At 42.5% G+C, this 14,712-nt stretch overlaps 1 protein-coding gene across 6 annotated transcripts in view; it reads left to right on the top strand.

Moving 5' to 3' along the window:
• The window catches only part of LOC110502345 (EMAP like 4), a 90,634-nt gene extending 78,251 nt beyond the window's left edge, over nucleotides 1-12,383 (top strand). For all 6 annotated transcript variants that reach the window (XM_021580292.2, XM_021580290.2, XM_021580289.2 and 3 more), the window contains 2 exons: nucleotides 7,282-7,412; nucleotides 7,573-12,383. In XM_021580292.2, coding sequence (XP_021435967.2) covers nucleotides 7,282-7,412; nucleotides 7,573-8,121 — 680 coding nt within the window. In that variant the 3' untranslated portion in view covers nucleotides 8,122-12,383. The remainder of the gene's footprint in view (nucleotides 1-7,281; nucleotides 7,413-7,572) is intronic.
• Nucleotides 12,384-14,712: the final 2,329 nt, after the last annotated feature.

Here is a 14,712-nt window from a genome sequence, read left to right as displayed (position 1 = left end):
AACAATTGTAGGCTATAGCAAATGTGCATTTTTATGCTGTTCCAGAATAATAATTGAGATAATGCAAATAATTTATGATTGCTTAGTTGGGCTAACTTTTTTCCCTAATCCCTACCCGTTAGCCTACCTGCCTCTGCTGTAATATTCTAACAGGTCAACTCTTGCTGGCCAAACATCATTAAATGTTGCTAAGTTATATAGCTATAGTGTGGATAAAGGGCTTCTTTTAAAAACTTTAACAGGCACCCAAATGGTGCAACTGCTGCGTAGGCAACACAATAATCAGACAGAGACAAGCTGGCTCAGGGGAAAATTTGCACGAGCTACCTTGTGGTTGGCTACTATGTTGCAATATCAATATTCTCGGAGCCGCCTTGTTGATACAAAATGGTTCAATAGTCTCCGAGACGCCTCGTTCGTTAATGCAATGTTTCAATATTCTCAGAGCCACCTTGTTGATACAATGCTTCAATATTCACAGATTTTTGTTTTTCTTCCCTTCCCTGGCGAATAATGCAGAAAGGCAAATGCGAAAATGAGCTGGGCACACACATTATGAGGAACATCTCTGAATGCATCGCAACGAGACAATGACACTGTCATAATACACTGTATGCGCCATTCAACAAATGTGGCTTTAAATAGCCTATAGCAGTGGGTCGGCAACCTTTTTCATGTGGAGTGCCAATTTACAATTGATCCAGTGGAGGCCCCTCAGAGGAAGGGGAGGACCATTCTCCTCAATATATTTCATAAAAAATAGTAAAACATTAAAGTTATCCTTTTTAGATCAAACTATGCTAGATATATTCACATCACCAAATAACTGATTAAAACACAGGTCTACAGTAGCCTTAGCAGCACCATGGTGTAGCCGGAGGACAGCTAGTTTCCGTCCTCGTCTGGGTACATTGACTTCAATACAAAACCTAGGAGGCTTATGGTTCTCACCCCCTTTCGTAGACTAACACAGGAATCATGACAACTTCCGGAGGACATCCTCCAACCTATCAGAGCTCTTGCAGCATTAACTGACATCTTGTCCACCCAATCAAAGGATTAGACAATGAATCTAGTACTGATAACATAAGCTACAGCTAGCTAGCACTGCAGTGCATAAAATCTGGTGATTAGTTAACTCTGAGAGAAAGACAATAGTTGAACAGTTTTGAGCAAATTAATTTCTTAAATGAAGGAGAAAAAAGAAAGGGAGTGAGAGCTAGCTATATTTCATTGTATTTTTTTTTAAAAACTTTCACTTAAAGATGCACTCTGCCATTTCCTTCTTGCTGAAATTCTAATCGTTTGATTTAATTTCAGTTTGTGACAAAACAAGCCAGTATAGTGTAGAGTCATTGTACCATCTAAACCGCTGTGAAATATATTTTCCATAACCAAAAATATTTCATTTTCAGCTGTTTGAAGACGGTGTACAAAACTGAAAGTAATAGACGCAAAAATGAAACATAAGAACGGGAAGCATAGAAATAGCGCAGATAGAACAGATCTACCTCAACTTAGACTTGCACACACAACATATGTGAATTGGGTCATATCACCCAAAAAGGCCCGTCGGTGTAAATGCCTAACTGCTTGCTGTACACTACTGCATGATAGTAGTGGGTTTACTAACGCGTTAGTTCTAGTAGCTATGTTGACTATGATGTTAGCTAATATGGTGACAGCTATGTAGGCTGTATGTAGCAGTTATGATATGAAGGTTTGGCTTAGGTTTGGCAAAGTTTTTTTTTTTACCTGGTCACAGAGTAGCGCATAGATGTGAGAAGGAATTATACAACGAGCAAAGAGACAGTGCTGTTTGTATGTGGTTGCTGTGTAAGTTAACTGTGTTTGGGCGTGATCAGGGGTGTATTTATTCAGCTGATTCTGTTAAAACGTTTCTTAAATGGATGCTAACAAAACTAAACGGGGACAAACATATCTGAATTTGTCCAATAGAAACTCTTGTTTGCAACTGTTTGGACTAATGATTCCATCCTAGATCAGCTAAATGCAGGCAGGAGTTTGCAAGGTGGTATTGAATCTGTCAATGTCTGTCACCTTGATTACAAAATTTCGACCTGTGCACCTACGTTGTAAACTTTCATTTATAGGCTATTCATCATGATGGGTATAAGGACAATTTGAGTGTCATGTAGTAGCCTAAACCTATGAATACATTGAATGACGGTATTGAATGTGTCACTGTCAGCTTGATTACAACATTTTTCTCTCGACCTGTACACCTACGTTGTAAACTTTCATTTGAAGGCTAGGTTGTAGCAACCTCGTGATGGGTATAGGGGAAAAGTTGAGTATCATGTAATAGCTTAAACCTATCGATGTAACATTGAGCTGGGTGAAAGGAATATTCTGTAACGAAGTAAGGCCATGTTCATGAAAATAACACACGGTGCTCCACTATGCCTACGTGTTGTACGGAGGCGCTGTCCTTTCAGCACCATGCCACAGTGCTCTGCTATGCGTACGTGTTGTACCGAGGCGCTGTCCATTCAGCACCATGCCACGGTGCTCCGCTATGCCTACGTGTTGTACCGAGGCGCTGTCCATTCAGCACCATGCCACAGTGCTCCGCTATGCCTACGTGTTGTACCGAGGCGCTGTCCATTCAGCACCATGCCACGGTGCTCCGCTATGCCTACGTGTTGTACCGAGGCGCTGTCCATTCTTTGGTCAATTTTTTTTTGTCTTCATGCGTCCTTGTCGATTGTAATCCTAAGTAAGTCCTTTGATGATTTCCCTTCAGATTTCCCTTCACTTCCTCAACCACCAAACTTTACAGTTGGCACTATGCATTGGGGCAGGTAGCGTACTCCTGGCATCGGCCAAACCCAGATTCTTCCATTGGACTGCCAAATGGTGACGCGTGATTCCTCACTTTAGATAACACGTTTCCACTGCTCCAGAGTCCAATGATGGCAAGCTTTACACCACTCCACGCTTGACATTGCTCATGGTGATCTTAGGCTTGTGTGTGGCTTCTCAGCCATGGAAACCGATTTCATGACGCTCCAGACAGACAGTTCTTGTGCTGACGTTTCGTCAAGAGGCAGTTTGGAACTCGGTAGTGAGTATTGCAACCGAGGACAGACAATTTTTATGTGCTATGCGCTTCATCACTCGGCGGCCCCCCGTTCTGTGAGCTTGTGTGGCCTACCACTTCACGGCTGAGCCGTTGTTGCTCCTAGACGTTTCCACTTCACAATAACAGCACTTAGTTGCCCTGGGCTGCTCTAGCAGGGCAGAAATTTGACGAACGGAGTTGTTGGAAAGGTGGCATCCTAAATGGTGCCACGTTGAAAGTTACAAAGCTCTTCAGTAAGACCATTCTACCGCCATTGTTTGTCTTTGGAAATGCATGGCTATGTGCTCAATATTATATACCTGTCAGCAACATGTGGCTGAAATAGCCTGTCAGTAACATATGGCTGAAACACTAATTTGAAGGAGTGTTCACTCACATGAGAGAGAGATATATATATATATATATATATATATATATATATATATACAGTGCCTTGCGAAAGTATTCGGCCCCCTTGAACTTTGCGACCTTCTGCCACATTTCAGGCTTCAAACATAAAGATATAAAACTGTATTTTTTGGTGAAGAATCAACAACAAGTGGGACACAATCATGAAGTGGAACGACATTTATTGGATATTTCAAACTTTTTTAACAAATCAAAAACTGAAAAATTGGGCGTGCAAAATTATTCAGCCCCTTTACTTTCAGTGCAACAAACTCTCTCCAGAAGTTCAGTGAGGATCTCTGAATGATCCAATGTTGACCTAAATGACTAATGATGATAAATACAATACCACCTGTGTGTAATCAAGTCTCCGTATAAATGCACCTGCACTGTGATAGTCTCAGAGGTCCGTTAAAAGCGCAGAGAGCATCATGAAGAACAAGGAACACACCAGGCAGGTCCGAGATACTGTTGTGAAGAAGTTTAAAGCCGGATTTGGATACAAAAAGATTTCCCAAGCTTTAAACATCCCAAGGAGCACTGTGCAAGCGATAATATTGAAATGGAAGGATCCAAAACATAAAGCAAAATCTACAATGGAATGGTTCAAAAATAAACTTATCCAGGTGTTAGAATGGCCAAGTCAAAGTCCAGACCTGAATCCAATCGAGAATCTGTGGAAAGAACTGAAAACTGCTCTCCATCCAACCTCACTGAGCTTGAGCTGTTTTGCAAGGAGGAATGGGAAAAAATGTCAGTCTCTCGATGTGCAAAACTGATAGAGACATACCCCAAGCGACTTACAGCTGTAATCGCAGCAAAAGGTGGCGATACAAAGTATTAACTTAAGGGGGCTGAATAATTTTGCACGCCCAATTTTTCAGTTTTTGATTTGTTAAAAAAGTTTGAAATATCCAATAAATGTCGTTCCACTTCATGATTGTGTCACACTTGTTATTGATTCTTCACAAAAAAATACAGTTTTATATCTTTATGTTTGAAGCCTGAAATGTGGCAAAAACTCGCAAAGTTCAAGGGGGCCGAATACTTTCGCAAGGCACTGTATATATATAATGTGTATATATATAATGAGTGTGTGTGTGTGTACAATTATCTGTAAGGTCCTTAATTTGAAGCACAGATTCAACCGCGAAGACCAGGGAGGTTTTCCAATGCGCCGCAAAGAAGGGCACCTATTGGTAGATGGATAAAAAATAAAGCAGACATTGAATATCCCTTTTGAGCATTGTGAATGTATTAATTACACTTTGGATAGTGTATCAATACACCCAGTCACTGAAAGGATAAGGGCTTCCTTCCTAACTCAGTTGCCGGAAAGGAAGGAAACTGCTCAGGAATTTCACCATGAGGTTAATGGTGACTTCAAAACAGTTAGATGGCTGTGATAGGAGATATACAACAACATTGCATTTACTCCACAATACTAACCTAATTGACAGAGTGGAAAAGAAAGAAGCCTGTACCTAATGAAAAATAATATTCCAAAACATGCATCCTGTTTACAATAAGGCACTAAAATAAAACTGCAAAGAATGTGGCAAATATATAACCTTTATGTCCTGAATACAAAGTGTTAAGTTTGGGGCAAATCCAGCACATCACTGAGTATTCACACTGGGTGTGAATACTTTCTGAAGACAGGACATCAAACCCGATATTTTTTTAGTTTTGTAATATTTCACTGAAAGGGGTGAAATACTAAAACTCTCTTCATGACAATTAGGCATAGGAGACAATTTAGTTTTTGACAAAACAAATCCACTTTATTACAGTACGCACTCTTTCTGACAGTTGTACACAGAGTATATTTTTTCAAATACAGTGTTTCGTTTCTGCACGGGTCAGTTTCACCACCGTATAATTAATCAGATATCACTTCATAAAACGTTTTGTTCAAGAGACTGTTCCAGTTAATATTTAAATGTCCGAAATTGTCTGATAGTCGATCATTAGGTTCCATCACCGTATTAAAATCCCCACATACACTACCGGTAAAAGGTTTTAGAACACCTACTCATTCAAGAGTTTTTATTTTTACTATTTTCTACATTGTAGAAATGAAATAACACATATGGAATCATGTAGTAACCAAAAAAGTGTTAAATAAATCCAAACATTCCAAATATAATATTTGAGATTCTTCAAATAGCCTCCCTTTGGCTTGATGACTGCTTTGCACACTCTTGGCATTCTCTCAACCAGCTTCATGAGGTCGTCACCTTTCAATTAACAGATGTGCCTTGTTAAAAGTTAATTTGTGGAATTTCTTTCCTTAATGCATCTGAGCCAATCAGTTGTGTTGTGACAAGGTCGCAATGGTATACAGAAGATAGCCCTATTTGGTTAAAAAAAACAAGTCCATATTATGGCAAGAACAGCTCAAATAAACAAAGAGAAACGACAGTTCATCATTACTTTAAGACATGAAGGTCAGTCAATGCGGTGTGGGTGAACGGATGATCTCTGCATGTGTATTTCCCGCTGTAAAGCATGGAGGAGGTGTTGTGGTGTGGTGGTGCTTTGCTGGTGACACTGTCTGTGATTCATTTAGAAATAAAGGCACACTTAACCAGTATGGCTACTGCAGCATTCTGCAGCTATACACCCTCCCATCTGGTTTGGGCTTAGTGGGACTATTTGTTTTTCAACAGGACAATGACCCAACACACCTCCAGGCTGAATAATGGCTATTTTACCAAGAATTAGAGTGATGGAGTGCTGCATCAGATGACGTAGTCTCCACAATCCCCCGACCTCAACCAAATTGAGATGGTTTGGGATGAGTTGGACCGCAGAGTGAAGTAAAATCAGCCAACAAGTGCTCAGCATATGTGGGAACTCCTTCAACACTGTTGGAAAGCATTCCAGATGAAGCTGGTTGAGAGAATGCCAAGAGTGTGAAAAGCTGTCATCATGTTAAAGAGTGGCTATTTGAAGAATCTCAAATCTCAAATATATTTTGATTTGATTAGCACTTTTGGTTACTGGATGCTCCCATATGTCTTCACTATTATTCTACAATTTTAAAAAAGTGTTTTTTAAAAAAAGTAAAAATAAAGAAAAACCCTTGAAAGAGTAGGTGTTCCAAAACTTTTGACCGGTAGTGTATAATTACTGAATATCTCACACATACATATCCTGTTTAGTTTAATAAATTATAGCTTTTTCCTACTTGCAACACATTTTGAGTGTACTGTACATTTATCACGTATTTTTGTCCAATAATAATTAATTGATGTCTGCAAAGTCATTATTGTCTGCAATGTTATTGTAAGCTTCTTTTTGTAGTTGTTGATTATTTGCCAACCTTCATCTTTCTTTTTATCTTGGTTTTGGATTGGGAAGTGTGAACAGTGTTTCACTCCACCTGCTTTGGGGGTTGGGGTATTTCCACACACCCCACTTTGCCATACCCTAGGTTTAGCTGAACTGACGCCACTGGCTGTAACTGATAGGACCCCTGAGAATAGAGATTGCATACGTGTGTGTGAAGTGATCACTATTTCTATATGTGCATGCATATGTTTTTGTACAGACCTGTGAGAGAGGGAAAGTAGGATAGGGAGTGTATTGAGCATGTTAGAGTGCATGGAGAGGTGTATGAAGTCTCTCTTACAGTGTTTGTTTGCCCCCTGGTGGTATGCTTTTGACATGACTTTGTGTACGCGCACATATGGAAAGTACACACAGGTTCACTGCTCAGACTCCATATTTTAACTGTGATAGTGGGGCAAAACCACCAATGTGTGTGTGTTTGTGTCTTCCAGGAGTGTGGCCTGAGGGTTCCGATGGCACAGACATCAACGCCCTCATCAGATCCCACAACAGGAAGGTGATCGCTCTGGCTGATGACTTCTGCAAAGTGCACCTCTTCCAGTACCCCTGTGCGAGACCCAAGGTAAGCCAGCCCTGCCCCTGGGCACCAGCCACTTACTGAATTAACACTGTTCAGTGCTACCATCCCTGTACTAAGCGTAGACTGTATATACTATAACATACTGTAATATTTGCTTCCAATCATAATATAATGTGCTGACATGCGTCTCCTTCCTCCGCAGGCACCGAGCCACAAATATAGCGCCCACAGCAGTCACGTGACTAATGTGACCTTCATGCACAACGATAGTCACTTGGTGTCCACGGGCGGGAAAGATACCAGTGTCATGCAGTGGCGTCTGGTGGAGAAGACCCCCTCATTGGTCCCCAGCGACTCTTCCCTCTCTCTGGGGGAGGGGCTCCTGCATAACTCCAACCCCCGCGCCACCATCCCAGCGGTGCCCCTGACGCCCACCCCCACCAAGCCTGCCGTGACGCCAATCGCGACCCCAACTCCGCCCTCCGTCCTCGACCTGACCTCTGACCCCCCAGCGGTGCCCTGCGGGGATACGGCCATCACCACGCCCCCCCCACCACCCACCGAGCCCACGACCAATGGACGGCAGGAGAGCTCACCTGAAACCCCTCCCCCATCCGGGATGACCCCACCCCGCTCAGAGTCTACCCCACCCCCCTCTCACAGCACGCTGAGCCCCAAGGACAGCCTGGACCCCAGCGATGACACGGCCACTCCTAGCGACGAGGGCCGCCCTTTCACCCCACCCTCGTAAAGAGCGTCACTTGTGATGCAGCCTAGTGCGCTCTCCTGCTCAGCACTCCCCCCTGGAGGCACCTCGATGTCACTGCGTTTCTCAGGAGAAGCGCAGCAGGGTTCAATATTTGCTGTTCAGGTTTCCTTTGTTTTTCTTTTTAGTTTCTTTTCATGCTCTTCTTTTTGTTTTGTTTTGAAGTCTGTGTTAATTGGATAAGAATGGAGGGTGTAAGTGAGACAAGCAGTGATATTAGTGGCTGATTTTTTTTACGCTGTCACTCGGCCTTGTGTGAGGAGAGAATGTTGTGGTTGTTCTGGGTCGTACGGTTAAGTCAAGTCTGCAAATGAAAGCTCTGTGAGAGGGGGACACACAAGCACACAGACGTGCAAACACTAGCACTAATACACAAAGACACACAACATCACACTCCAACATCACTCCTTGATCAGCCAAACAGATGCAGGATCAGTTACACAGTTCAAATATCATTGTAATGTTGCTATCATAGATACTCATATAGTACTTGATACCAAGTACTACTTATGTCTTTATACACAAGTATATTATGCTACAAGAGCCTAGTGCCTCTTCCCTGAGCCTAGCTAATGCTAGGCAGGTACCCCTGGCTAATGCTCACTCCCCAGTCCAGCCCTTTGTCAATACTCATCATATAGTCTTTAGGCTATGTTACCATAGAAACTTAAACCTAATCCTAGCTCAGTAATGCAACAACCTGCAGTAACACACCATAGCTGTGTGACCACACACAACCAGTTATACGCATGCAGCTAATAGCACACACACTCCATCATTCTGGATGTTCAATCAGGTGTGTGTGTGCGCGCGCCTGCAGACTGCTTCATGGCAATAAGCTGTTCTCTCTGGTAAGAGTCCCTGCAGGAAACTCATCCATCCAGCCTCGCTGTAAAGGCCAAAAAGGACTCTGATGAATAATGGTCCGTAGGATATCCTGTGGCTCATGGACATTATGACCACACTGAACCACCAGCGACACACGTACCCAGGTGACTCTCACCTGCTCGCCCTACCTTAACGTGCTACCATTTTTTTTTTGCCTTTCTTTTCATTTTGATTTAGGATTTAGACCTTTTTAAAAGCTCGTTCTGGGGGGAGTGTTCCTTCTCTGCTCTATGGACTGAGATGTTTTTAAGAAAAAATACTTTTTTTTAATTTTCTTTTTTTTTATTTTATGTGTGTGCGAGCTGCCGTTTACACGTTGTGTCATTCCGGAGGAGGGTTTGTCCAGGGTTTGTCCCCCCCCCCCATTCTGCAGCAACTCAGGACGGGATCACGCTCACAGGAATACACAGCCAACAGAGAGCGAGAGAGACTCTTCTCTTCTACACAGTCTTATCTTTATCCCCTCGTGGGAATGCGCTGGTACATTTCCACAGACATGGCATAAGGGAGAGAGAGGGGAGAGAGAGAAAGGCTTTTCTGTTTTTCTGCTGGGAATGGAGAGAGAGGTTTTTTTTTTAATGCCTGTCTATGACTAGGGAGAGAGGGTCCAATGCTTTCTATGGCAAGGAAGACTGAAGAAAGGTGGAAGGGATATGTACTAATGTGTATGTGTTGCAATGCACAGTAAAGGTTTAGCTAGCTATACAGGATTGAATGATGGAAGTATTTTTCCAGGTTTGTCATTATCAGAAAGAAGAGCGAGGACTGTGTAAAAGGCACGTGGTGTAGATTCATCTTTTTTATATATATATATATATATATATCCTCTCTGTTGGTGAGAGATGAGTGAGGGACTGTAAGTAAAGTGCATGTCAGTGACGGTGTGGTAAGATTGGTAGGTGGCATTGACAGGGTTGTAGTGAAGAGGTAAAGACATTGGTAATCCTAGTGAAAGACTGCATGAGGGCATGGTTGTATCAGTGTTATACAAATGTTTTCTAACGTTGTCCTCAAAGATGTAGACTTCCAGCTGGTCCACAAAGAAACTCTTTCTCTTTTTATAATATAATTGTCTGTTTTTTTTGGTGTGTGTTTTTCGCAAATCAACAGCTTGTGCAACTGGGAATGCTTTAATGTAAGGTAGATTTAATGTAGGTAGATTTTGTCCTGTAGTTTTTGTCATGTGGTTCTGTAGTTGTAGTGAACATGGGATTGCCTTTCCCAGAATGCTCTGCTTCTGAGTGCATAGGACAGGGGTGTATGACTCGTACCCTAGGACAGGGCTGTATAACTCATACCCTAGGACAGGGGTGTATAACTCATACCCTAGGACAGGGCTGTATAACTCATACCCTAGGACAGGGCTGTATAACTCATACCCTAGGACAGGGGTGTATAACTCATTCCATGGAGGGCCTAGTGTCTACTGTTTTTTTTTTCCCTTTCAATTATGACCTAGACAACCAGGTGAGGGGGACTTCCTTACGGGTAATCAGCAACCTTAATTCACCAATCAAGTAAAATGGCGGAGCGAAAACCCACACACTCGGCTCTCAGTGGAAGGAGGTTGACACGTGCCCTAGGATATCTGGAGTCTCTCCAGAACGCTAAAACACCTGTTTTCAGGGCGCCATGTGGTCTTGCTAGATCTTCCCATCCAATAATTGTCCATTTTGTACATTCAGGTGTGGCTACTTTATGTATATAATGGTATGCCTGTGTGTGTGTGTGTGTGGTTTATTCATTTTGAGATTATACAGGTAACTGCCAAAATAAAGGAAACGCCAACATAAAGTGTCGTAATAGGGTTTTGGGCCACCACGAGCCATAATCGCTTCTATGCACCTTGGCATAGATTCTACAAGTGTCTGGAACTCTACTGGAGGGATGCGACACCATTCTTCCACGAGAATTGCCTTCATTTGTTTGTTTTTTGTTGATGACGGCGGTGGAAAACGCTGTCTCAGGCGCGCGCTCCAGAATCAATTGGGTTTAGATCTGGTGAATGAGACGGCCATGGCACAGAATTTGCATTGTTTTCGTGCTCATCAAACCATTTAGTGACCCCTTGTGCCCTGTGGATGGGGCCATTGTCATCCTATGGGGGGGCATAGCCATGGTAGTCAAGATAATGGCCAAAATTATACGTTACCCTAAGTATATGTTAATTGCTTAATTAACTCAGGAAACACACCTGTGTGGAAGTACCTGCTTTCAATATATTTTGTATCCCTCAATTACTCAAGTGTTTCCATTATGTTGGCAGCTTCCTGTAGATCCACTGAACCATTACTCAGTGCGTTCTTTCACCACTAGGAGGCACACTGCAGCTCACCCACAGGCCAAGCATGTACATACATATGCAGTACAGTGTGGAATAATAGCTCTATGAGTCCTCATAAACTATGGTCCCAAATGTGCTCTTCTTCCCCTGGCAGGTGTTATGGTGGGACAGTGAACTGGCTTTGAGAGTGCCTCCGCCCGCAGTCTATCTGGGGATGTCGCTCATCTTGTTATTCAAGGATATTCATGGCCAACTCATCTCACCCCATTTAGGCTCGGTAGTGGTCTGCCAATCAGAGTCCTACATCAGATATGTCCCGTGAATGTTGCTCTGACGAATTTCCTTGCCATAATGAGGGGAGTGGGGGGTGAGGTGAGGTGAGTTTTGCCTATGTTGGTTAAGAGGAGGGAAATATTTTATTTTAAGGTAGGGAGGGTTAGTAAGGTGTGGGAGATATGGACACCAGGGCATCCTATGTACTGGGCCCTGACAAGGATCTGATATTTTTGAGAGACCGAGCGGTCCATTAATGTCTATTCAACCACCATCTTTTGAGTGGAATTTTTCTGAAGGGCTTGTACAGAATTATGTTTTCAAGTTAGATGGGCTAGTATCCAAAACACACAAAGGGAAGCGAGTTTAAACACAAAACTCCTTGACTGGTCTGAAACCTCATCCCTGTGAATGTATGTCTAAGTGTCCTGGGGGGGGGGGGGGGGGGGGGGGGGGGGGGGGGGGGGGGGGGCTGGCACACCCATGCCAATCATCCTAGGGAAAATTGAGTGGGCATATATGTGTGCCCACTCTGATTATCAAGTCTTTGGGTTGGGGGAGGGCAAAGGCAGGTGCAACCTTTTGTGATATTCAGAATAAACGGTCATCACCACCCATGATGATGGTAATACTGATAATGACAATGTTGAAATGATAAAATGTTGGTAAGATATGACTGACAAATGTTTCACATGACAATGTTTGAGCCAATCTGTCTCTCATGCATTCCTGTCAATAGACAGAAAAATACTGAAGATTAAAAAAAATAAAAAATGGAAATAAACATCTCAAAAAAAGAAAAGCTTTTATGTTTGAGTATTTTCCCCACTCAATTTCCACTGATTTCTATGTTGATCTTGGTCTGAATGTTTTGTGTTATAAAAGGGCGTAACTACAGTAAATAATTCCAGTATACTCATTTAATTTTGTCACTTTTGTCACTATCATCTGAGTTTGACAAAGTTCAAGTTGAATCCTTCCTCAAACATCTCTCCGTCCCTGAGCTTGTTTGTCTGGTGTTCTGTAATCGATCTGAACCCTATGATACCTATCCTGGTGTGTGTGTGTGTGTGTGCGTGCGCATGCATGCATGCATGCGTATCTGTGTGTTTGTCTGTATAGTGAAGAGGTTATTCAGCTCACTGTCTTCCCTAGTTGATTCTGGATGTGTCTGTCTATAGTTTGGTCCGTACAGTGAACAGAGGTTTCTGGCCGTGGTATTCGACTGTGTGTGTAAACCGAGGACTAGTGCCATGCGGATTTAACATGTCAGGAGGTTCTTGCTAACTGACACACAGATAAACAGACCCACAGACTGCCAGGCAGCCCACACGGAGGAGCAAAGACTGCTTGTCTACCGCAGTGGAGGGAAGGATGTCCCATTTTTAGCATCTTGATTCAGAACAACACATTTGCAAGAATGGCTTAGCATGACACCTCATGAATAAAGTAACTGTGTGCCTACATAGTAAAACACTGATGAAATGACTCCTTTCACAACCGCATTTCAGACCCGAGATTAGTGGATTAAAAACTGTCCTCTGACTTTATTTCATGTGACTTTACACCATCGAAGTTGTGTATATTGCACTTTTTTACGAACACATTAATGAGTCACCAAATGCTAAACAGCAGATCGGACCACAAGCCCTCAAGTTACTGTTGGCTGATTTCACAGATCCTTTCTCCATCTGTCTTGCTCTCCTTCCTCTGCCTGCCCGTGGAGTTATTGGCCCCTGGAGTCAGTTCTAGGCATTGCAGCGGTCCTGATAGCAACACGTCCAGCCCAGGCGAGAGCAGAACTCAAGCCTAGCACAGCCCTTCTCCCCAGAACCTGTAGAGGAGACCCAGAACATAAAAAGATGCAGTAGGATCAAGGATTTTATCAGAATATGCAGCAGGATCATGGCCTTAAAGGCCCAGTGCAGTCAAAAATGTGATTTTCCTCCTGTGTTTTATATCTACTGCATGTTTCCACACTGAGATAAGAATAATACTGTGATGATGCCCTTTTAGTGTAAGAGCTGTTTGAAATGTCAGCCTGTTTTGGTTGGATGGTGTTTTGGCTTGTCATCACCAGGCAGTAAATTAGTTAATAGACCAAACCTCTCTGCCATTAACAGCTAGTTTAAAATGTTCCCCTTCTCTTCTAAGACCACTCCCAGACAGTATTAGCAAAATTCTTCCTTGAGAAATTGCTCTTTGGTAAGAAGCTATTTTTGTTTATTTTTGACCGTTTTAATTGTTACCCAGAAATAATTTGACATTGAGACAAAAATGGCTGCATTGGACCTTTTAATCAGAAGATGTAGTAGGATCAAGGACTTTATTATCACAAATACAGTTTGATTCAATAAGACTTCATGTTAGGTTAAAGGTGCACTATGCAGAAATCGCTCCCCCCTTCCCTGGTTGCTAAAATTCTTATGGTTCAACCTAATTTTAGTGTGTGACAAAAAAGCAATTATAGTGTAGAGAATCATTGTACCATTCAAACTGCTGTGAAATATATTTTCCATGATCAACCAAAAAATTATTTTCTTTGACAAAACTAAACTTAAGAACGGGAAGCATAGAAGTAGCGCACAATGAACATTGCTATGTGATTTTGGTCGGGTCGCCCAAAAAGTTGCAGCTTTAAATATTTATTCACTCATGTTTTCATATCCCCAATTCAATAATTCTTTACTATGTCGCTAATTTTGTTTGATCAAAAGTCCATGCTATTTGGATGTTACCCTTTTCAAGGTCCAGATGGTGTGTTTACGCTGTTGTATTATGCAAGCCAATAGCATGATGGGTATATCTTTACATTTATTGTCATCAATTGATCAAAAGAGTCAGCCTTGCCTGTAACAAGTAATATTGCTCAGTCCTTGCTTCCTCTGTTCTTGTTTCCTCAATTCCTTGCCTCCCTCTCAAAAACTCCAATGAGCTTATGGGAGAGAGAGATGAGGAATTGAGCAAACAAAGATGAAGGTTTGACAGCTAGTAACATTTTCAGACACAGCCCTGGTATTGCAGGGCCAAATGAAGGACTATAGTGGTGATACTCACTCCTGATGTAGCAGGCCTGCTGTGTTTTGCTTGAGCACTGTAGGAGCTGGTTCCTCAGCATCAGGAAGTCCTCA

This window comes from Oncorhynchus mykiss, chromosome 23 (assembly GCF_013265735.2).
Source record: "Oncorhynchus mykiss isolate Arlee chromosome 23, USDA_OmykA_1.1, whole genome shotgun sequence".
Lineage (NCBI taxonomy): Eukaryota > Metazoa > Chordata > Actinopteri > Salmoniformes > Salmonidae > Oncorhynchus > Oncorhynchus mykiss.
The sequence above is the reverse complement of the archived record's forward strand: the minus strand, read 5'-3'. Positions and strand labels throughout refer to the sequence as shown.